This window comes from Rhinolophus sinicus, chromosome 17 (assembly GCF_057876585.1).
Source record: "Rhinolophus sinicus isolate RSI-liver-muscle chromosome 17, RSI-T2T, whole genome shotgun sequence".
Classification (NCBI taxonomy): domain Eukaryota; kingdom Metazoa; phylum Chordata; class Mammalia; order Chiroptera; family Rhinolophidae; genus Rhinolophus; species Rhinolophus sinicus.
In genome coordinates, this window is record NC_142517.1 from 60,884,864 (window position 1) to 60,910,900 (window position 26,037).

A 26,037-nucleotide genomic window follows, 5' to 3' on the forward strand; every position below is an offset into this window, starting at 1 on the left:
CCATCCCCATCCTTAAACCACCAGGCCCTGTCGTCTTCCCGCCACTGGCAAACCCCCAAGCAGTTCCCGGTCTCTCCCAAACCCGCCTTGGCGGGACACTAGTAACCTAGACCCGGTGGGAGGTAGTGGCCGAGTGGGGTAAGGCGGGGTGATAGGTGTGGGCCGGGGGGAGGGGGCGGGGGGCGGGGCTGCGGCTCTGTGACGTAGCACCCGGGCTCCTCCAATGCGGTTGCCAGGGTGCAGCTGCGTTGGGGTTGCCAGGCTAAGGTGAAGCGCTAACAAAGCGTGGCCTCGCCCCGCGTCTGCTGTTGCCCCGGGCCGACGCCGGTACCGCCCTTTTCCCCCCCGCCCAAGCCCAAGTTTTGCTGCCTTCCCCCTGTGAAGAGTGCCACTGGATCTTTCTTCACACTTCTCCCCGGAGGCCGGGCCAGACCGCTCGTTTGGGAGCGAGCGTCAGGTAGCAACCCCGAAGGGGAAGTGGAGGGAGGGGAACCCCGTGAGCTCCCAGAGGGCTGCACAGGTCTGAGGGAAGAGTCCTGCCATGAGCCCACCTGGATTCTGAATCCCTGTTCACAGAGCAAGAGGAGAGGACTGATCTTTAAGGGAATATGGCCATGGATGATGATTGCTCTCTGCCCATACCATATGTATATTTTGTACCCAGAACTATTTTATGATTTCTTACATAGAGGACAGTGATTTGGAAACAACAGAATGTGGGATCAGAACCCCCACTGACTAGCCACACCTCTGCTTTTTCATTTGTAACGTGGACATAAGAATACCTACGGGGAGGATTGTCATCAGGACCAGTGGGCATGACTAGCACTTTATAAACTGCTATCGTTGATTGATTTTCCTAATATCTATTGAGCACTGACTGTATTCCAGGCACCCAGCTAGGCCTTGGGGATTCTATAGTGAGCAGAAATTGACTGTCCCTGCCCTCAAGTTTACGACTCATGGGGGGAGGCAAGGTGTTAATCAAAGAATCATGCAAGTAATGTAAAATTGAAGCCAAGTATTGCCAAGGTGAGTTGGGTAAGTGGTGCTCTGAGAAGGTGTGATGGAACTGACAGAGAACTCAGGGAAAGCGGAGCTGAGATCTGAAGAACCTCTGAAAAGGTGAGGAGTGCATTCCAAGCGAGGGTAACCTCGTGTCCCAAACCTACCACTGCCTATTCTAAACCTAGACAAGTACATAAGTTGCCTGGTCCTGGGTTCTAAGACCTGTTCATAGAAACTGCCTCTGAGATCCTGGTGTCTGGAGCCTTTCATTCGTGTAACTGGAACCTCTCATTTATAGAACCGGAGGCCTGTTTAGCCCACACTGGTAAAACCAAATGAGAAATTTCAGAAACAAATCTATATTCCATATTTGATTAGATCTATATTCTTCAGCACTCAGCATGTATGTGTTGGCCAGAACTCCACATTGGGAGGGATGTGGGTTTCAAAAAGAGGCAATCTGTTGAATTTTAAGAGCTGGGGGAGAGGGAGCTCAAATGGATAATTGAGGAAGGTCTACTATACTGAGAGCTTTAAGAATGGAAAAGAATTTTACAAAACATTGGAATCATGGACTGTTAAGGTAGAATGGACCTTTCCCCACTTCTTTTATCTGATGTGAACCCAAATGGTCCATGTTACTCAAACACAGAAAAGTTGGGCTTTGCAGATTCTCCAAACTAAGGAGCCTATGATTCTAAGTCTCTGTGGCTTAAAAGTACATGGAATATGTCAAAAAATTGGACAATCTACAATAAGTGGGTAAATTCCTAGGAACACATAATCTTCCAAGATTAAATTAAGAAGAAACAGAAGATCTGAACTGACCTATTACTACTAATGAAATCAAATCAGTAATCAAAAAACTCCAGATAAACAAAAGTCTTGGACCAGATGGTTTCACAGGTAAATTTTACCAAACATTCAAAGAAGGATTAACACTAATCTTTCTTAAACTATTCCCCCAAAAATTCAATAGGAGTGAAAGCTCCCAAGCTTATTTTATGAAGCCACCATTACCCTGATTCCCAAACTAGACAAAGACATCACACAAAAAAGAAAATTATAGGCCAATATCCTTGATAAACATAGATGCTAAAATCTTAAACAAAATGTTAGCAAACCCAATTAAGCAATACATTAAAAATATTATACACCGTGATCAAGTAGACTTTATTCCTGGGATGCAAGTTTGGTTCAAAATCCGCAAATCAATTAGTGTGAGAAACCACATAAACAAAATGGAAAAAATCATACAGTCATATTAATAGATACAGAAAAAGCATTTGACAAATCCAGCATCTATTTAGGATAAAAACTCTCAGCAAAGTGTGAATAGTGGGAACATACTTCAACATAATGAAGGCCATCTATGACCTAATAACACAGCTAACATCACACTCAATGGGGAAAAGCTAAAAGTGTTTTCCTTAAAATCAGGAACAAGACAAGGATGTCCACTTTCACCACTTTTATTCAACATAGTACTGGAAGTCCTAACCAGAGCAGTCAGACAAGAAAAAGAAATAAAAGGCATCCAACTTGGAAAGGAAGAAGTAAAACTATCATTATTTGCAGATGACACGATACTATAGAGAGAGAACCATAAATATTCTACCAAAAAACTATTAGAACTAATAAATGAATTCAGTGAAGTAGCAAGATATGAAATTAATATTAAGAAATTGGTTGCACTTTTTTAGCATCTGTATACATGTTTATGAACTATTTAATGTTTACACAAAATACATAAATGTTTTTGGAATCTCAGAGTTCTTTGATGATTATAATATCGTTTTCAAATAAACATGGTAGAGACTTAAATATTACATCATTCAGATTATTTTTTTAAAAGGGATGAGCCTCTAAGAGATCACTCCAACATAATTGTCCATTAAATGTAGCAAAACTGGGGTCCTAGTAGGTGTCAGAACTAGAACAAATAATCCTCAAATTTATATGGAACCACAAAAGACCCCAAATAGCCACAGCAATCTTGAGAAAGAAGAACAAAGTTGGAGGAATCACACCACCTGATATCAAACTATACTGCAAGGCCATAGTAATCAAAACAGCATGGTACTGGCATAAAAACAGACACACAGATCAATGGAACAGAATAGAGAGCCCGGAAATAAATCCATGCTGATATGGTCAATCTATGACAAAGGAGGCAAGAATATACAATGGGGTAAAGACAGTCTATTCAGTAAATAATGTTGGGGAAACTGGACAGGTACATGCAAAAAGAAAAAAAAAAGAAAGAAAAAGAAACTAGACCACCTTCTTACACCATATATAAGAATATACTCAAAATGGATTAGAGACTTAAATGTAAGACCTAACACAATAAAACTCCTAAAAGAAAACATAGGCAGTAAACTCTGACATTGTTCTTAATAATATTTTTTTCTGATATATCTCCTCAGGCAAGAGGAACAAAATAAAAAATAAATAAAATGGGACTATATCAAACTAAAAAGTTTTTGCACAGCAAAGGAAACCATCAATAAAATTAAAAGACAATCTACTGAATAGGAGAAGATATTTGCCAATGAAACATCCTATAAGGGGTCAATATCCAAAATTTATACATAACTCATAAAACTTAACACCAAAAAAAATCCAATTAAAATATGGGCAGAGGACCTTAATAGACATTTCTCCAAAGAAGACATACGCATGACTCATAGACATATGAAAGTATGCTCAATCATGCACTAATCATCAGAGAAATGCAAATTAAACCACCATGAGATATCACCTCACACCTGTCAAAATGGCTATTATCAAATAAATAGCAAGTGTTAGCAAGGATGTGGAGAAAAGGAAACCCTCATGCAATGTTGGTGGGACTGCAAAATGGTGCAGCCATTATTGAAAACAGTATAGAGGTTTTTCAAAAAATTAAAAGTAGAACTACCCATGATCCAGCAATTCCACTTCTGGGTATTTATCCAAAGAAATCCAAAACACTAATTCAAAAAGATATACAATGCATCTCTATGTTCATTGCAGCATTATTTACGATAGCCAAGTTGTGGAAGCAACCTAAGTGTCCGTCAATAGACAATTGGATAAAGAAGATGTAGTACATATATACAATGGAATATTACTCTGCCATATAAAAGAATGAAATCTTACCATTTGTGATAACAGGGATTGACCTAGAGGGTATTGCACTAAGTAAAATAAGTTAGAGAAAGACAAATACCATATTTCGCTTATATGTGGAGTATAAAGAACAAAATAAACAAGCAGATTCATAGATACAGAGAACAAACTAATGGTTGCCAGATAGAAGGGGTTTAGTGGACTTGGTGAAAAAGGTGAAGTATAAATTGATAGTTACAAAATAGTCATGGGGATGTAAAGTACAGTATAGGGAATATAGTCAATAATATTGTAATAACTATGTATGATGTCAGGTGGGTACTAGACTTATTGGGGGATCACTTCTTGAATTATATAAATGTCTAATCACTAAGCTATACACCTGAAACTAATATAAACTAATATTGAATGTCAACTATAATTGACAAAGAGAAAAAAGTGCATGGAACTCCTGAGAGTATAAGGGAACTTGAGTGGAGAATTTGACCTGCCCCTCCTTAAGTCTTCTCCGTTTCTACTGTGGTGCCACCATCCACCTGGTCATCTATTTCAAAGGGTAGTCTCAACAGGCACCAGAGCCTGCTGGGGTGACCCACTCAGTGGGGTAAGCCCCCTGCACAGCAGCCCATAAGCTGTGGACATGGCCAAATCCACAGCCAATCAGCCTGAGGGTGAATCCCACCTGCTGACATGCCAATAGCAACCAACGCTCAACTATAACAGGAGGGCACACACAACCCACACAAGGAAAATTCCTGGAGCACCCAGAGCAGGTGACCGGGGAGACTGTGCCAGGGCACCTACTACATAAGGCTACCCGGCCAAGACTGGGAGACATAGCAGATCTACCTCATACATAGAAACAAACACAAAAAGGCAGCAAAAATGAGGACACAAAGAAACATCCCAAATAAAAGAATAGAAGAAAAGTACAGAAAAATAACTAAATGAAATCAAGGCAAGCAACCTACAAGAGACAGAGTTCAAGACAATAGTTATGAGAACTTTAACAAAAAGATAACAAGCATAAAAAAGGATATTGACACCATAAAAAAGAACCAGTCTGAAGTGAAGAATACAATAACTGAAATGAAGAATGCACTAGAAGGAATCACCAGCAGACTAGATGAAGCAGAGGATCGAATCAATTTGGAAGACAAAGTAGCAGAAATTCCCAATTGGAACAGCAAAAAGAAAAAAATAATTTTAAAAAATGAGGATAGTTTAAGAGACCTCTGGGACAACATCAGTCATAACAACATTTGCATCATAGGGGTACCAGAAGGAGAAGAGAGAAAGCAAAGGATTGAGAACCTATTTGAAGAAATGACAGAAAACTTTTCTAACCTGGTGAAAGAAATAGATATGCAAGCCCAGGAAGCACAGAGAGTACCAAACAAGATGAACCCAAACAGGCCCACACCAAAACACATTATAATTAAAATGGTGAAGGTTAAAGACAAAGCGAGAATCCTAAAAGCAGCAAGAGGAAGGCAACTTATAAGGGAGCCCTCATAAGACTGTCAGCTGATTTCTCAACAGAAACTTTGCAGGCCAGAGGGATTGGCACAAAATATTCAATGTGATAAAAAGCAAGGACCAAAAAGCCAAGGGTAATTTACCCTGCAAGGCTATCATTTAAAATCAGAGGATGGATAGTTTCCCAGACAAGAAAAAGCTAAAGGAGTTCATTTCCACCAAACCAGTATTACAAGGAATGTTAGAGGGACATCTTTAAAATGGGGGAAAAAATCATAATTATGAATACATAGATACAGAGAACATTTTGATGAACGTAGCTATCAACAATTACTTTCAATATAAATGGATTAAATACTCCAATTAAAAGACATAGGAGGGCTGAATGGATAAGGAAACACAACCCTTACATATGCTACCTACAAGAGAATCACTTCAGATTGAAAGACACACACAGACATAAAGAGATGGAAAAAGATATTTCAGTAAAATGGAAACAACCACAAAAAAGGCGGAGTAGCCATATCTGTACCAGACAAAATAGACTTTGAAGCAAAGGCAAAGAAACAAAGAGAGAAAAACAAGTGTCAAAGAAGGACCCAGTAATCCCACTTCTGGGTATTTACCTGAAGAAACCCAAATGCTACTTTGAGGGCACATGTGCATCCATATGTTCATTGCAACATTGTTTACAATGGCCAAAATGTGGAAGCAGCCTGGGTGTCTGTGAATGGAAGAATAGATAAAGAGGAGGTGGAACATATATACAATGGAATATTGCTCAGCCATGAAAGGGAATGGGTCCTTGCCATCTGTGGTGGCATGGATGGACCTGGAAGATATTTTGCAGAGTGAGGCATGAGACAGAGAAAGACAGATGGAATCTGATTTTGCTTTTATGTGGAATCTAAAGAACAAAATAAATAAACAAAACAAAAACAAATTCATAGATACAGAGAACATTTTGATGGTTGCCAGATGGTGGAGGGTTGGGAGGGTGGGTGAAAAAAGGGGAAGGGATTAAGAAATACAAATTAGTTGTTACAAAGTAGTCATGGGTATAACATAAGGAATATAGTTAATAATATTGTAATAACTATGTATGGTGTCAGGTGGGTACTAGATATATTGGGGTAATAAATGGGAGAGGGTTGGGGGGCAGGGTGAAAAAGGTGAAGGGATTAAGAAGCACAAATCTGTAGTTACGAAATAGTCATGGGGATGTAAATTACAGCATAAGGAATATAGTCAATAATATGGTAATAACTATGTATAGTGCCAGGTGGGTACTAGTCAGGGGGATCACTTCTCATATTATGTAAATGTCTAACCACTATGCTGTACACCTGAAATTAATATAAAATAATATTGAATGTCAATTGTAATTTAAAAATTAAAAAGGAGAGGAGGGCAATGAGTGCTCCAAATTTTCAGGTGTAAAACAAATGAGTCATAGGAATGCAGCATCGGGAATATAGGGAATAGTCAATACTATTGTGATAGCATGGTGCGGTGTCACAGGGTTGCTGGACTTAATCATGATCACTTCTTTAGGTCTATAAATGTTGAACAGCTATGGTGTGCCCCTGAAACGTATATAATATTGTACGTTAGCTATATTTTAAATAAAAGGCTTTTTTAAAAAAGTATACAGGAATCACAGACATAAAGGAACAACCATGACCCTTCAGATAGATCATCCAAAAAAGAGACAACCTCCCAGGAGCTTGTTGCAGAGGGTGTGACCACAGTTCATTGTGTTGCAGAAAGAAACATCAAACCTGTAGAGAATTTTTATAAGACTTTATTTGAGTCAAATTGACAAAAATGCCAGGGAGCAAGATCTCAAATACTGCAGAGAATAACAGTTTTGCAGCTTGTTTTATGCGTTTGAAATTAAGGAGGGAACATAAGGAAGACGGGAGAAAGCAAGGCAGGGATTGGATGACAAGTTAGTTAACAAGATTATGTGCTCTCTTGAGGGTTCATACCCCCTTCGAGGGGTATTACTTCTGGTATTTCAAAGGTGTTAACCTAGATGCACAAAAACAATAGACAGAGCTGGCTTAAAACCTTTCACTAAAAAGATACATGCTTGGGGCTTGACTACCCACCATGACCTGCCCAGTTAGGAATTTATAATCAGATCACCCTGTGAAATTACTTTCCACAGAATGCCTTTTTCTGCCCACAATTGGATGGCAGAGAAATGGCTGAGGTGCCAGGGAGGCAGAAATCTACTGTCTGGGATGCCAGAGAAGCCATTCATTGCAAAGGTGACTGACTCAGTGGCTGCACTCTGCTACAAAGCTTCCCAAGAGAAGTGCCAGGGAAGCCGGGCACTGCTGGCTGCTGGGCGCTGCTGTAGAGATCACATACTGCAGATGCTGTGCACTGCAGGGTCCCAGCACTGGAGAGACTGCATGTTCCTGGGCTTAGCAAGAAGACTATGTATATGGAACTCACAAGAGAAACCCCTTCCTCCTCCAGTATCTCTCCAGGGACCTCCGTTCAGGAAGCTTAACATTATGCCATCTGACAAAGGAGAAATATTTAAGGCAATAAATTGATAACAGGGGCATATGCTAGCGATAAAGTCTCATTGTCAGGCTCTAGTGCTTAAATCCTCTAGTGGCTCCCTATTGCATTTCATATGACGTTCGAAAGACTTCCCATGGCATACCGGCCCTTTTATATTCTGGTCTTGGGCTACATTTCCAGCCTTAGGCCCAACCACTCCCCCTTTGTCTACTCCATAATTACTCAGTTTCCTAAATTCACCATGTCCTCTGACACCTCCACACCTTTATCGAAGTAGTCCGAGCCACAAAGAATTTCCTCCTTGCTCTCATTGATAAACAGATGCTTAGTGAGAACCTACTCTGTAACTGACCCTGCTCTGGGGGCCGGGGATACAGCAATGAACAAACCAGGCTTCCCCAAATCTCTGTTCAAATACTGTAACCCTTTGGAAAGTGTTTTCTGACCTCCTCCTCCTACCTCCACATGAGTTAGCTGCCTCATCTAGGAGTTTCTGTTTACCTATATCTACTTCAGACTTCTTGACACTTATCATACCCTGTTTTAATTACTGATTTTCCTATCAGTCTCTTCTACTAGCCTGAGCTCTCTTAGGGCAGGGTGTGGGACTCATGTAATTCTATATCCCCATATCCAGCACTATTCCTGACACACAGGTTTTATTAATTATTTGCCCAGGATCACATAATGCGTCAGCGATAGGCCCAGGTCCAGAATCCTGGTCTCCTGCCTCCTTCTTAAGAGTGCTTCTTAGTTAGAGCTTAATCTGCCCTAGTGGATCTCTGAAGGACAGCAGTGCGGTGTTTTTGTGTTGGAAAAGGCAAGTACAGTGTTGAACATCATCAGGAATGGTAAAGGAAACAGGACAGAAACATAGCCCTGATCTTGTATTGAAAACTCTGATGCATTCATCCCTCAGAGTCCTTTTATACTTTGAATCCCGGGATCACAGGGATGCTACAATGAAATCAGAAGTAGAGAGGACAAGTGAAAGTTGAAAATGATGTGGGAATATTCTGAAAGCTCACTCTGAAGATAAAAAAAGACTGTCATATAGTTATAAAAGAAAAGGTTACGGTGAGCCCAGGTTTATATGCCAGATCACAAAGTCAAGGGACGTGAAACACATCTGTTAACATGGAGTCTGTAAATGGTAGCCTTGGCCTTGTGGACCATGATATGAAAATGGGGAAATGTTTGAAATATGAGCATGCCTAAGTTAGAGGTAATTGGTAATTGTTCACTTGCTAAATACTAAACATATGGAACGCATGACCTCCAAGAGGTGGTACTAGCATAATATATAAGCAATTTGAGGAAAATGTCTAATAATAGAGCCAAAAGCTACTATTCAAAAACAGGAGAAGGTCAGGTAGGACTGCTCTTAGTAATATTGCTTTTGGCATCCAAGTGCTGGATTGGCTTGGTCACGAATTGGCCCAGGGTAGAAAAAGAACCAGACTTCTGTGAAATAAAGTTGGAGAGGCAAGATAATATGAATAAGATAAATTGTGGAGAGCTTGAAAGTCAGACAGGGCATCATTTTGATGAGCAAAGAAATGAAAATCCACTTAAGGACTTTGAGAGCGATGTGATAATATGAGTGGTTAAGACATTTTATCGGGAAAACTAAGTCTCAATTTTCTGACAGTGAGAAAATGATTATAATATTCAAACCTACCTACCCATAAATTGTTGTAAGGATTAAATGAGATAATAAATGTGCAATGAGTTGTTTTAATCCTGTGTTCTGCTGGGCATGCTTCCATTCTTTGCAACTGTGTGGAGTATGGTTAAAAGACAATGACCGCATTTCCAGGACAAAACATTAGGATATACTCTGACAAATCATTTTTGTTCTACTTCAAGTTTCTAAAAATGTACTTTTCGTGATGCAAATGGGAATATCCAGGATATTTCAATGATTTATGGGGACCATCGTATACAGATTATAATATTTGAAGCTGGGGTTGTCCTAGAGAAAACCCATTATGTGTAATTGCCGTATTCAGAGAGGGGTAGTGTGGTGCAGTGTGGAAAGAACAATGAAGGAGACCTGAGTTCTTGGGTCAGCTTCAACATAAACTGCTGTCTTGTGCCAATTACTTCACTTCAAATCTCTCATTTGTAAATTGAAGATATTGTGAATCAAATTAAGCCTTTAAGCCTTTCCAAAAAAAAAAAAAAAAAAAAAGGTGGGGGGAATTCCTTTTTACTTTCTTGACAGATTTTTTTAAAAGTTCATCAGGACTGAAGTGGGAAATGAAAGAGAAGGATTAATCAAAAATGGCCATAATGTACCAGACTAAGGCATTGAAAGTGTGAAAGAAGTTGGTTTTGGATGCTTTTATGGGGAAGGGGAACTGGTAGATATGGCTGTGGCATGGTCGAGAGTTTACAACTGGAGATTTGGGAGTCATCACCATAGAACTCTGCTTAAATCCCCCAGCAAAAAGCCTCTACCTCCAGCTAGAATATAATAGATTGCAGGTGCTCAAAGCTCCCACTGCAACAACTAAAAAGAGCTAGAAAAATCATTTTTAAAAGCATTGTAAAGACATCAGAGAGGTTTAGAAGCAATGAGGACTAGATTGAAATTTCAGAAGGATACAGAGCCCTTCCAAGGTCATTTGATGGTCACAAGCCATTTTCTTCCCTGGGGACATTTGCCACCTTTGGATGTGGATTCAGGATTGTACTCGGCCCTTGCAGAGAGACTTCATTGGGATATAGTCAAACAGCACTGGCATGACAGGTTAGAAATGTGAGGCACCCAAACGCACTTTAGTTTTCTACAATCGGACATATAATTAAAAAACACTGGGCAGACATAGAAGCAGAAAAATATGTCTAGAATCAAGAGAAAAAAGATATCAGAGAGCAGATCCACAGGTAGTTTCAACAAGTGGAGTTATCAGACATTGACTCTAAGATAACTACAAATATTATGTTCAGGAAAAATCAATGGAACAGATGCATAAATGGAAAAAATGGAGAATTTCAACACAGAAATTGCATCTATAAAAACTCGTGATATTCTAGAACAAAAAATACAATATCTGAAATTAAGAATTCAGTGAATGGATTTAACATCAGCCTGGACAGCAGAAAACATGAGTAGCGAACTCAAAGACAGGTCTATGGAAAATATCCAAACTGAATTACAGAGGGAAAAAATGGGGAAAATAACAGAGCGTATGGTCTAAAATAGATATAATTAGAGTCTCAGAAGGTTAAAGAGAGAGAGAATGGAGTCCCAGAATGTAAGGGTAGAGTCAATATTTGGAGAGTAATTTCAAGAACTTTTGAAAACTGATGAAATACATCAACCTACAAATCCAAGAAGCTCAGCAAGCCCTAACCAGGAACACCTGGGCATGTCATAATTAATCAAAGTAATGAAAATCTAAGAGAAAGAGAAAGTCATAAAATCAGAGGGGAAAAGAAGCATTACCTCCAAAGGAGCAACAAAAATACATTTGGCTTATTTTTAACAAACTATGGAGATCAAAAGACAATGGGAATTACATACTTAAAGTGTTGAAAGGAATTAGATGCTAACCTAGAAATTCTATACTCAGTGAATGTGTCATTTTAAAAAGAAGGGCACAATAATACATTTCACATAAATAAAAACCGACAGATTTCTTCCCCAGCAAACCCATTAAAAGCATTAGAGTTCTTCAAACTGAAAGAAAATGATCCCAGAGAGAAGTAGGGAATTTATGCTGACCGTTAGAAAAGGAGAACACATGAGCTTAAATAAGTAGATAAAATAATTTAAGATTGACTATTTAAAAATAATAATTTCACATACCACAATAATGTATGTAGAAATAAAATAAACGTAACAATTGTACAAAGGGTGAGAGAAGGATATTGAGTTAAATTGTTCTATTACATTGTTTTGTGCACCTGAAACTAATAAAAAATGTTAAAAAATAAAAATAATAAATAAATAAATTGTTATAAGGTACTTTCATTATTCATGAAGTAAAAGTATTAGGGTAGACTTAATAATTAAGGATGCAAATCATAAACTTTTGGGTAATTGGTAAAAGAATAATAAAATAATATATAACTAAAAAGCTAATAGAGGAGAAAAATTAAATAGTAAAAAATATTTAATTGCTTTTTAAAGACAAGAAAAGAATAAACAGATGATAGAAAACAAAATGATTAAAAAAAATTAAATGTAAATGGACTAAATGATCCAATGGACAGACAAAATTTTCAGAGTGTGTTTTTCTACAGTAATTCACAAAAGACACATTTGAACAAAAGGACACAAAAAATTTGAAAGGAAAGTTTGGACAAAAGTATACCTTGCAAAAGTTAAACAAAAGAAAGCTGGCAAACCAAGTTGACTTTAAGACAAATAAAACTACACATAAAAAGGGGCATTTCATTATGATAAAAGGGTCAATTCAATAGGAAGATTTTTTTTTAATCTTAAATATGTACACACCTCGTAACAGAGCTTGAAAATTTATCAAGCAAAAATTGAAAGAACTGAAAAAAGAAATAGACAAAACCACCTCATAGATGGAGATTTTAACACAGCTCTCTCAGTAACTGATAGAGTGAGCAGACAAAAAAGTAAGTGGGAATATAGAAGATTTGAACTACATAATTAAGCCTCTTGAGATATATAGAACATTACACTCAACAACTGCAGAGTAAACATTCTTTTCAGATACACATGGAACATTTACCCAAATTTATAACAACTATTTGAGAGAAAAAATATATAGCTTATAAAACAAACAGCCAGGGACTAAGCTTTAATAAAAAAAAATACTTCTACAAAGTGATTATGGAGACAAAAATGAACAAAAATGAAAAAGGAATAGCACAGAGTTAGGACAAACAAGACTCTATAACCATTATTCAATGGAGCAAGGTGTTTCGTGAGAGAGTTATTAATTTCTCAAATGCAATACAGAAGCCAAGAAGAATAAGTGTTATGGGGAAAATCGCTAGATTTTGCAGCCAGCGAAACTTTGGTGATATTTATATTTGTGAAAGCAGTTTCAGGACAATCATCAAGATGGGAAGCCTTATAAGGGATTAAAGGAAGGGGGAATCAAGTGGAGAAAAAAAGGAGTTAATCTGTAGGTTACTTGGAAGTTTTACCGTGAAAAAGAAAAATAGACCATTGGAAAGATAATAAGGTTTAAAAAAAAAATTTTTTTTTTAAAGAGGTGGCCAGACTGTGCCTATTTGATGGAAGAAAAGGTGCCAGGGAGGTAGAAAACATGAAAAATTTCTGGAGAATGTAGAAGGGGTGATGGTTAAAGTCTGATTCCTTAGGTCTTGGACAAGACAAGGACCAAGAGCTTAAGAGGTAGAGCGAAGAATATGAGATCAAAGAGACAGAGTGAGGCAGGCAAAGGGGCAAAGGATGGCAGTGTGAATTCGTTCTAACGTCCTTGATTTCAGGTAGGAAATGATTTCATCTCCTGAGAGTGAGGACAGTAGTTGGGTGGGACGCAGGCTTGAGCAGAAAGTCAGACACAGGAGATTAAGAAATAGAATCATGTTGCGGGGGCGGGGGGGGGGGATGGCAAATGGCAAACGTCACTGAAGAAGCGAGAGCAAAGGAAATGGAGAGCAGAGGTGATGCAAGGTTGGAGTGTGCTGCACTGGCTGATATCTTAAAGATGACTATTGTGTTGTTACAGTTATATAAAATAACCATAGAGCAAGGCCTACAGAATAACCTGGGTCCAAATGTGATTGCCAATTAGATGAAGCCGAACTTGATATAAGCCTACTTTTCTGGTTCTTTCAAACTGACAGTCTATCACAATCTTAGAATCTGAGAATCACGTGACCATCTTAAAACTTGTTTGCGCTTTGGTATTTTATAAATATCAAATTTTAAAGACCCCTGCCTCTACCAACCCCAGGAAGCAACTTTAATTCTCATGAGAGAATCCCAGCTCCTATTTATAAACTAATACAAAGTTACACTGCTTTACCATGCTGCCTCGCTAGGAAAGTTAATGGTTAGCTAGATGTTCCTATTTTTTTCCTCTTGCTTCCCATTTTCTTTAGAAAGTACCAGGTGGCTTTGGCCTGTGTGATATTCTGTGAACTCTGCAATCAAAATCTCTCTGCAATCAAAAGTTTATCTGCTTTGCTAATTTGTCTCAAACTTTCTTCCTGGCTTCTAATCAACACTTAAGTTGAATAATTTAAATTAGAAGCTAATCGTTCCCTTAACAGCCAGTTTTTTGTTGTTGTTTTTTTTACAGTTCACTTTCTAAGGCACATTCCTTTTAAATTATATACATCTCAGATTTTACCAGAAATTGATTTCAATAACCACCAGAATCTTTTCTATAACACATTGTCTTAAAAGATTGAAAAAAAGGTTAGAAGTTTTTCAACAGAAGTACTTGCCACTACACTGTACAGCAGAGTTTATTTGTAAAGCACGCCAGGGTAAACTGCAGGGTATTGGAGGTCTATCTGGAGCTCATGAAATAAATTCAACAGGTATATCACATAATTATAATAAAAACTAAAATACAGAGTAAGAGTGGAGATATTAAATGTTCAATTTGAATAAAACTTCCAAACATTTTAAAACTTTTTAAGGAGAAATCAAGCTTGCTTTCTTATCATGAGTTTGTTTTAGACTAAGTTTTATGTTAAAATGACTACATGCAGTTCCTGACCAAAAATTTTTAATGATGCTCTCTTGAAATTCTTTTAGTCACCATCAGGGAGAAAGTTGGCCTCACAGATGGATCTTAGCAAATGGTAGAAGGGTATTTATTGATTTTTCTCCAATTGACAGCAATTCCTTTCTCACTATTATCCAGAATTTGGATGATTTGAACTCTTCTTTCTTTCATTGAAATTCTTGTGCTAATTTGAGTGGATTTCTAATGTACTTGAACTTTTTTATATCATGTATTTCCAAATAATGTGACACTTAACAGATGTTTTGCCACTAGGCTTCTTTAGGATTGAAGTTAGAATATCAGTTACCCCCCACCACCACCACCACTACCACTACCACTGAACTACTTTATAACCTCACATTTCCTTTGAATTGATGAGCATTGTTGGTATGCTTTACTATAGTTTCACATAGTCCTTACAATTTTGATTAAATTCATTCTGGTACTCAAAAATATCAAGTAAGCCAATTTTCTGAAGGCAATAAACTCTCTTCAACAACTCTACATTAAGGATCAGTGACATTTTTTAAAAATTCCTCTTTTAGCTCCGAACCTCTAGAAAAAAAAAAAAAAACGCCTTTTATTTTGATAGGTAACTAGGTAGGAAGCATCAGACTGTTTCTTTACGTAAAGCTGAAAACAGACCGACAGAACCATAGTGGCTTGGATTTTATTAGTAACGTCGTTTATTGTAGAATTTACATCTACAGGTGAACATACAGAAGAGAGTTGTATGTGACAAAACAATATCTTCCTTGCATCTCAGCTGTTCAGAACATGGAGAACAGACATGAAGTAAAACCTTCCCACCTTCCTGTCATCACAGCTTTCCTTCCAGTACAGAAACCGTTGCACTTGCATAATCCAGAAAATCTTACTTGTTTTAAAGTATTTAGTTACTACTCCAAATACCTCACCCTGATTAGGTTTTACTTGTTTGTTTTGGTAATTTTTGGTAAAACAATATTCTTCCAAGCATTCCATCTCCAGGGATTCTAACTAGTGCTGTTAACTGAACATTATTACTAACATCTGTAGATTCATCGCTCTGCAAGCCAATGCTCTGATTAATTAGTCTTGTGGAAAGTGTCATCATTGCATCTTCTAATAGTTTTTTTTATTCCAGAGTAGCCCTTTTTATATTTCCTTTACTTCATTTGGTCTCAAACACGGTCATTTCCCAGGCAGGTTGGTGAAATGAGTGATTCTATAATTGTAAGAGACATGTTTGACTTTAGTTCTTAATTATGTGACCTTTCAATTAGCTTTTTGAACCCAATCTGATGTAAACTACTGTTGTAGTTATAAATACTGTTGTAAATGGTTTCGTAAAACAGTGGTTTTCAAAGCGTGGTTCAGGGACTTCTGAGGATCCTTGAGACTTTGTGGGGTAAGAGTCCATGAAGTTAAAACTATTTTTGTAATAATACTAAGACATTATATGTCTTTCTCACTTTTTCTTAAGAGCATACAATGAAGTTTTCCAGAAGCTACATGATGTGTGATATCAGAACAGATTGAACACAAAGTAAATTTGAGAATCTATCTCACTTTCTTCTGTTGAGTCAGACATTAAAAGATTTGCAAAAATGTAAAACATTGTCTCATTTCTCATTATGGATTTCTTGTTTCTGGAAACTATAGTATTTTTCATAAAAATGTTACTTATGTTAACATGTAAATTATTTTGACTTTAAAAAAATAAGTATTTTAAAATTTCTGAAATGATAAATACTGGTAGATAGAATCCACATTTTAAGAAGTTCTTTAGGGTCCTCAGTAACTTTTAAAAATGTAAAGGGCTGCTGAGGCCAAAAATTTTAAGAAATGCTCTTTTAAGAAACTCTGTATAATATAGATGTGTTCTGTTAAGGCTCTGGCATAACTTATGTGCCACCATTTTTTCATTTGATAACTTTTCTATGAAAATAAGACATTTAAGCAGACAAAGAAAAAAATTATCGGGGCAACAAATCCAAATTTGAAATAATCCTCACTATAGTGCCTAATAAGGGACTGAACTTTATATTTTTGATTACTGTGTGTCTTGTGAATCTCTAAAAAGTATTCAATTATAATTAGATATTAATAAAAATTGTTATATTTAGCTCTAAATCATATTTTTATGGTGGGAAACTAAATAACATGCAAAGTACTAAAGGAGACTGTAGGCTTTTTGACTACAACATATCAATTTTCAAAGAAAATGAGGTCCATTTTCTTAAGATATTTTAAATCAATTTTTTTGGAAAAAGCAAGCATTTGATAAGGGGGAATTTTGGAAATATTATCATTTAATTTAATAATTAATCTTCTAGATTTTCTACAAAATATAAATATTACACTCAAGTATAGTTAAAATATTTTGAAAAATATTTTCCATAAAATATTAAAGGCCTACAGTCCTTTATTGAACCAATTAAATTATTTTCCATTGAAATTATTTTCCATTATTATTTGTTTTTAGAAGGAAACTTTATTTCTATAAACAAATAATGTCATCAAAATGTCCATTAAGAATCACATTTTGGATATTTTACATAAAAAGCCAAGAATAAATACATATATAAATCAAGTCATAATCTTAAAAATAAACAAAATTATGTTTTAGTAGAGACAAGTGATGATGGTGATGATGATGAAAACATCACGTACCTCCTTTATTGGCAGAAAATAATGTGAAAAATAAGAGCAAATTAAATCAAAGAACTACGTATTTAAAACACATATTCACAAAAGTCTATCTCCATAATATATTGTAATTAAAGCAGTAATCAGAATTATGGTTTTAACATGATGGTCAAGGAAGAAAATCCTACATAAGCATCTCTGCTGGCAGATACTCTGTAAAAAACTTTAAGCACAAAAACAATAATTACTGAAATCTGGACGTTTACTGACTGATCCAAACAGTCTCTAAACATAATTTCAACTGTTATAAATTTGTGAATGGTTGTAAAATGGTTGTAAACTTTATATCACTATAAAAAGTTGACAGCCATCAAGCTCTTGCACAACAATGTGAATGAACACCACTGAACTGCATACTTAAAAGTGGTTAAAATGTTAAACTTTATGATATGTATATTTTACCACAATTAAATGTGTGTGTGTGTGTGTGTGTGTGTGTGTGTGTGTGTGTATACACTGGGGGTGCCAAAATAATGTATACAAGTGGACACTTTGGTCAATGTTGCTCAAGCAGTAGTTTGCCATAATCAGAAGTGTCTGGACTCTGATGGTAACCACTTTGAGCACCTCTTATAATTGTAGAAGTCACATGTGACTTGTATTAATCTTTTATTGGTATATATTGAGTATTACAATTTTAATACAGTTTACCTTTTTAAAAATGTGTATACTTTTTTTGGATATATATATATATATATATATATATATATATATATATATATATCTCCAAAACAAGGCAATGCCCTTTGCTAGATAAAATGGATTGAGAAGTTATGAGACAATCAACTTGTAATATTGTAATATAACCTTTTAAATTATGAAATATTTCATACATACAAAATAAAATGCACAATGTAAGTATGGACATAAAAATAAACAAAAATCTAGTAGCTGCCATCCAGCTTAAGACATGGAACATCACTAATAGTGTTGGGATGCCTGTTGCATCTCCCTGATGACATCCGTCTCCCTCCCTGACACAGGATCACCGCCATTCTGAATTTGTGTTTGTCACTCCTTGCTCTTTATTATAAGATTATGACGTATATATGTAACCCTAAATAATATATTGCCTTTCCAGCCAGCATCATGAGATGCACCCATGGTGATGTCTGTAGCATGCTCATTGGGAACTGTGCTATCTTCTCAGTGGAAGCTTTCATCATTGTGTAGTGACCCTCTCTATTCATATTAATGCATTTTGTCTTAAAGTCTCTTTTGTCTGGTATTAAGATGTCTATGTCAACTTGCTATTTTTCTATTTATCCATATATCCTTTATCTTCAGTCTTTCCGTCTTCTTATGTCTTTTTAGATGTGCATAGAGCTGGATTGCTTTTAAATCCATTCTGATAATTTCTGTATTTTAACTGGCACATTTAAGACTGTTTCTTTTTTATTGTGATTGCTGATATTTATGGATTCTTTCCTGTCACGTTATTCTTTTGTATCACCTACTTTTCCTATGCTTTCTCCTATCCTTTCTGACCTTCTTTTGGATCGATCAAGTTGTTTTGCTGTTGTTGTTTTTAATTCCTTTTCTCTACTAGTTTTGTGATGATATTACTTTTATGGTAATTACCTGTAAAATTTTACTATGCATACTTGACTTTTTACAAAGTCCAAAAATAATACTCATCTTCCTCCAAATAAAAGAACATAAAGTGAAAGATAATGAAGTACCACTAACCTGAGGGTACTTTAATTTTTCGTCTTGGGAATTTTCAACTGGGCTGGTGGTATAAATTTAAAACTTAGACCTAGTTTGTGGCTACAGACTGGTGGGAGAGTGTCTTACCCCGGCGGGTAAGAAGCAACAATGGAGACAGATTTCTGTGTCCTTCCCACTGCCAGTAGGCAGATATTTTTAGTCCCACTCTTTCACACTGAGGGTGTATGAGCCTTGGAGGGTCTCAGGTTTCAGCGGGAGGGGGTGCATAAGAGAATCCCGATGAATAGGAAAAAAGCTATTTTCTTTTTGTGGTTCCAAGACCTGCTCTGTGCACAATTTGCCTGACCATTTGTCTGAAAGGGTCAAGTTCCTAGCATCAACATTTGCTCCCTAATTTCTCCATTTGCTTACCATTCTGCTTTCTGCTTTTCTCACTTTATTTGGCACTTGAGGATTTCCCTCAATTTCTTGCCATTTAATAAGGCAACTTAAAAGGTATAGTTTGCTGGGATTTGCCTAACATCTAGGTTAGATAGGGAGGGCTTTTCAGAATATCTAGACTCATTTGCTACTAAAAGCAGACAAAATCTTTTAATCTGTTGTTTGTACGTACAGTTGTATGCCATTTATAGATTTTCATGTTTTGTTTCAATTTGTCCTGGAACTTATTGAGTGATGTGTACAAGTTTTCCCTTTTACAGTTAGAGTAGATAAGTATATGCAGATTTAAAGAGAGATGTTAATCAAATGGCTGTTTAATGATTATTTTAATTTGGAGATAACCTAATGTCAAACAATAGAGGATTAACAGAGTAAATTTTGCTATAATTCTTATTTGGCCAATGAGAGTTGTGTGACGTGGAAGATATTCATGATGTGCTTTTGAGTAAATAAGCTGCTTTGGATGACCCCATTTTTATTTATACAGATATATATTTACATTGTAAAAATTCTGGAAGGAGCTATCCAATATTTTGGTGTATCACTAGGGGATATTTTTGCTTATTTCTTGGTAATCTCTACTTTTTAATGAACGAGTATTGTGTGCATTTTTATGTAAAGGACAGATTATTTACAACAAAAAGGGGTTAGTAAACCACTTTCTAACCTCAGAGTTGTATAACAATAGAATGCATCTGCCTTGTGAGTTAATGAATTCCCCAATATCGAGGATGCAAACAGAGGCTGGGCACCCTTCTGTCCAGGATTTCTGTCATTTTGTGATTCAAAGATTCCCATTTTATTTGTGTGTTTTTTCCCCTGCCAATAGGTCAACGTATCAATGCCTCAGACGGATAAGCAAATATGCATTCCCCCGGAGCTGCCAGAATTGCTGAAGCAATTTACCAAAGCCGCCATTCAGACCCAGCCACCGGATCTTATCCAGTGGGCTGCCGAGTACGTACCCCTCTCTTACCTCCAGCCCCTGCTTCCCACTGAAGGTGGAGGTGGGGGTGGAGGAGGGAAGGTCTTGGAAAACTCTGAGAAGGTTGTCATGGCTGCAGCCTGAAAGTCCAGACTGATGAGCATGATCTTTGTGATGTTCAGCTCTCACATTGCTTTGATGCTTTAAAATCCACATACAAATCCATCAAACTGGGCAAGGATGGGATGCCCTTCCTTAAGCGAACTAGACTGAGCAATAGGACGCCAGGGCAATAGGCAAAGTGTCTTGGGCGAATCAGCAAGATTTAGATGACCACATCACACCAGCACACGCACACTCCACCTTGTCACAGTGAAAAGAAGTGTTCAGAATCCTCTTGGAGCTTAGCTGGCCTTTCCCGGTTACAGCCCAGGGCCTCGTCCTCCGGTCTCACCACTAGGTGGCAGCAGTGCACCTAGGGGAGCGCTGCTATGAGCCCGCAGGACGGACTGGGACCAGTCCGAGCTGGTTGTTCACTCCTTTCATGAGAAACCTTTTTTCATTGCTGTTAAAACTCGCTCTTTCCATAACCAGAGACATTTTGTATCTTGTCTTTGGAAAAATTGTCATTCTCTTTCGTGTTTCTTTGAACTGACTTGTTCCCTCGACGTAAAGATGTCCACACAGTACACATTACATTCTGGAGAAAGGAGGCAAAACAGCGATGGGGGCAGGAGGAGCGCCTGGCCTGGCTGAAAACGGTGTGCCTCAAACACACGTGCCCTCTGTCGGGAGAGACCCCCAAAGGCTGCTCAGTGGAAGGAGCTTACCAAACAATAGCTACTGGCCGGGATTGGTACAGTTTTCTACAGAAAGCCTCTCAGCTTTGAAATTGCTTGTTAGACAAAATGCCTGCTTCAGACTGGGGCTTGGGCAGGAGTTGGGAGCTTACCAGACCTTTTTCAAGCTCTTTTTACTGTTTGATGACCTCCTTATTCGCGTTTCAGTGGGAAAGGGGAGTAACAGAGGCTGTTGATGGAGCTGGTGCGTTGGGGGAAGAGAGCATGTCCTCAGCATAAGGTTGAGTAGGTGTGTTGAGCAGGTGTTGGGAAGATGTGGACACCTTGAGAAGGCACACAATGGAGTCTCCGGGCTGGGGGGGGGGGGGGGGGGCTTCCAGAGGCTCCTGGCTGGTGCACTCATGTTGCTGGGTTGAGTCACAATGACGCTTTTACAAATGAAAGGAAAACAAACCAGTGGTGCTCATAAAAAGAGACATAAATGGGGTTGCTTTGCTAGTAATGAGGCCTGTTTAGTTTTCCATTCTCAATTTTATATATTACCTCTAAGATTGAACTGCAACATCAGAAGACTAATTTCTTCTGGCATCTCAGACAGACTGTTTCATACTATACAATAGTTTAAAACTCCATTTTATTGTTCTTGGGCTACTGTTGTATAGCCAGAAAAATGACATTTCTGGGTATTGTCCCTGACATTTATGTGAGAAAACACTCCACTGTTGTAGCCGGCTTGCTCCTGTGTCATGTTGTGTGCTGTACATTTTTTAGATACCCATGAAGAATCAGTTTGTAGTTCAACTACGGTGAAAGAGGACAGCAAGACCTAAGAGCATGCATGCACTATCTTTTCAGACATGAAAAGCTCTTAGCAGATGGTTTTGTGTGACTTACAAACCTGCAGCATTTTAGAGCATAAAACTCCACAAAGTATTTCCAGGACAAAAACTCTATTTAATTCATTACAAGTAAGAATTTCCTGCATATGTGCTGTCAATGAATAAACTTTTTTCTTGTAGTTATTTTGGGGCTATGTCCCGTGGAGAGATTCCTCCAGAGAGAGAGCGGTCTGAGCACGTTGCTTCGTCTACCTGGGCAGAGCTTACACCTGACCTGTTGAAGATCCTGCATTCTAGGGTAAGGGCCATATGACAGCATCGAGCGGGAACGCAGGGACAATGTCGAGGGCGGGCAGGTTCAGACAGAAGCCCACCATCCTCCTGCCAAGTCAGCTGGCCACTCAGCATCATGCTGAAGTTCACTAAGCCATGCACTGAAAGTAACTCTTCCCGTGGGGAAACGGGAATATTACCATGGGCAGTAAGCTGAGTTGTCTGTGGGGTTATCCCACATTTCCCTGAAGCTGGCAGAATGTCTAGGGGCTCTGCGACACTAATCACTTCTCTCCAGAAAGTGCAGGTCCACGTCCCTTGACAGTGTCTCTTTTTCTGATCAAGACCAAGATGAGGACAGTCTCACTTTGGGGGGGAGGGAGGCATATTGTAGTTCCCCAGTTATCTCAGGTGCAGACATAGCATAACTTTCAGCGAAAACCCTGGTCCTCTTCACAGCCCTATCTTCCTGCGAGCTGCCTGGTGAGTGGATAAGAAAATAGGGTTCAGCACCACTATATCCTGCCTTAGGATCCAGGACAGAGTGTTTTGGGGGTGATTCAGGACTAACTTAGCCAACTGCCAGAGAGAGGCCTGGCATTTCACCAGAATCAGAGAGCCAGGGAAGGTATAGTAGTGTTTCACTGGGGCATCTGTACCCTTACCGCATTGTTGGCCAACAACTGGTCATTTGTTCCCTTCTCCTCTAAACTACCCACCACCTTGTGCAGTGGACATGGAAGAGTCTGAGGTACCAGGGACCAAGCAACCCGAGGCATGCAGACCACAAACCCCATGTTATACGTGGGAAAGCGTGAGGGGTGCATGTGAGGTCTAGTGCCAAGAATTCAGTAGAGTCTAGAGGCAAGAGACTTAACATCTAGTTCTGGTCTCATCACTAATATTGGTTTCAGTCAGTCAGCCCTCTGCTCTTTGGGTTCATTTTTCGGCTTCCCTATCTGCCTTATAGGAACAACCTAGGAATACAACAGCAGATGATAAAAGCATCAGAAAAAATATATATATAAATGTACATTTTCCCCTTAATTCTGATGTCTGAAGTTAAAATGATTAGATTATGTCTCAGCATGGTCTTCATTGGCTGACATTTCTCTACCCTTGCAAAGAGAACTGCCAGTCAGAGTCCACTTTACCCCAAGACCCCCATCCTTTGCATGTGCTAGGAGAGCGCAGAGCTCTGCTTGGGCAGGTGCCTCTCAGGGCATGTTCTCATCCTGTCCCTCATTCTCTGTCTTGTGTCTGTCCCGTCCTGCAGGTTGGTGGCAGACTGATCATCCATGTCAATGAGCTGGCCCAGCTGTGGAAGGTGCTGAATCTCCCAACACATCTGTTTAACAGTGTGATGAATGTGGGCCGCTTCACGGAGGACATTGAGTGGCTGAAGTTTTTAGCCCTTGTTTGCAGCACTCTCGGTGTAGTAAGTTAGCTTTAATGCTTTTTTGTCTTTACGGGAAACCTCTCTCTGGGTCTGGAAGGGTAATATATACACACAGTCAACTCTCCAGGGCTGAAGGTGAGCATGCCTCTCCTTTCTCCTCGTTCTCCCGTCTGAATTCTCAGCTCATCAGCCAGAAGCAGGAGTTAGGAGGAAAGAGAGGGGAAACCTGTGATTAGGCTCTGGGGAGAAGTTGACTAAAATGTGGCTTTTGGTTTATTTATGAATTTCAATCATAGCACTTAGATTTATTTTTGTCACCACCTCACTCCCTCCATTCATATTCCTAGAGATAACCCAGACCCAGCTGTAGAATAAGATTTGCTTATACTGGGTTCCAGATACCTAGAAGATATACCAACAAGAGACTTTTTGAAAGAGGTGCAGCCTTATAGAAAATGGTTTGATGAGCATAATTGGATACAAAAATCAGAGATAAGAGAGCAGGAAAGGAGAGACAAGGCTATTTCTAGATAAATAGTCATGACATCATCATCGATGCAGGATGCTCATACAAATTCATGCCTTTTCCAAATTTGACTTGGTTTACAATTGGAAAAGCCATTTTCCTGTTTTAAATTAAAAAATGCTGCAACCAGTTCATTCATATATATATATAATATATATATATATATTATATATAATATATATATAATATATATATATATATATGTATATAAGCTTTAGGTATCATATGTGACTAACTCTTGTTAAACACTGTTACAATAACTAAATGAAAATTCATCAGAAACATGGTTTTAAAAAAAATCTCTGAAATACATACAAGTTTAAAAGTTAATGAGAAAAGTATCGCCTCTGCCAAAACCAAATGGTATGAGAAGGTAGTTTGAATCATTCAGCATATCTAAAGATGATCTTGTTCTTTCATCTCAAATATGTTTGAAATGCATATTTGACATTTTTGTTTCTGGGGAAAACGTACTAGAAATATTGCAGTCCAGCTTTTCCTGTGGGTTGCCCCTGCAAGTTTCATCATAATCATTTCTTCAGAGAGGAGGAGAGAAGAGGCCATTCATGGTTTTATGTTTCCATTGTCCTTTATGGCAATGCTATATAATGAATAAATTACTCTCCTCCAAAGAGAAGAGGAAAAAAGCAACAGGGGAAGGTGAGTTGCCAGTCAGCACCACCTCTTGTGGAAACAGCTCCATGGATTGGGGAAAATCACAGAAGGGAAAATAAAAACTTGACATGTTTTATGAAAGTCTCATAGGGTCACAAGTTTATTCACACCACATTCAGAGATGTGTGGGGTGGGGAAAGTGTTTTATCTTTAGTTAATTCTGATCTTCCTGATCTATCCCACCTACAAAGGGTGGAGTAAGAAAATAAGTAGATTCAATTCAATCCAGGGATTTTCATCTGATGCAATAACTGAAACAGCTTTAAGGTAAATTGTCCAGTGTCTCAAGTTTCTCTTCACCACTCCTCTCTTGAAGAAGGCAGCTGAGTGTATAGGGAAAGAGGTGTCTCTAGGACCTCAGAGCAGCCAAGTGAATAGAAGAGGCCCTTTCTAGCACCTCTGATCTGCATGAAAATAAATACTTATAGTCTAGTCCCCAGCAGTTTGCAGCTGAAGTCCTTGGTCTGTGTCTCACAATAGTCGCCACCAGCTCACCTGGGTTTTTCTGGTGCTCAGGGCCTCCTTGAGTCTCTTCCAGGTTGCCCTCATTGCTCCCTGGCTTCCACTGTCTACCTCACAGCCCCTCAGCACCCTGTGAGATGTCTGAGTCCTCTCCTTGTCCACATACCTCACAGGGACGCAGAGTGACTTTAGAAAGTCAAGTTCTAACCCTCTCTCTGCTTAGCTCACTGTGTAGCTGCTAGGTTGATTTTGATATGGCTACCCCCCAAATCGGCAAGGGGGAAACCACAAGGCGAATTGTAACTTTCTCCGTCCCTGCTAAAACGGGGAGTTTGTATTAGATGTTCCGTGAGGTGCTTTCATCTCTGACACTCTGTGATTCTATTCCCCCTTTTCTGCTTCCACTGAGCACCCTCAGGCCTGGCTCTGGATAACAATGGGCCCCTCCAATTTTGAGAGGTCCTGAGGTGTCTGACTTTGCCCCTCATCACTTCTATG

At 38.4% G+C, this 26,037-nt stretch overlaps 1 protein-coding gene across 1 annotated transcript in view; it reads left to right on the plus strand.

Annotated features, from left to right (window-relative positions):
- The first annotated feature begins 248 nt into the window (after positions 1 to 248).
- The window catches only part of ROPN1 (rhophilin associated tail protein 1), a 30,447-nt gene continuing 4,658 nt past the window's right edge, over positions 249 to 26,037 (plus strand). Inside the window, exons 1-4 of the mRNA XM_019738945.3 lie at positions 249 to 457; positions 20,470 to 20,597; positions 22,385 to 22,502; positions 23,754 to 23,915. Coding sequence (XP_019594504.1) covers positions 20,482 to 20,597; positions 22,385 to 22,502; positions 23,754 to 23,915 — 396 coding nt within the window. The 5' untranslated portion in view covers positions 249 to 457; positions 20,470 to 20,481. The remainder of the gene's footprint in view (positions 458 to 20,469; positions 20,598 to 22,384; positions 22,503 to 23,753; positions 23,916 to 26,037) is intronic.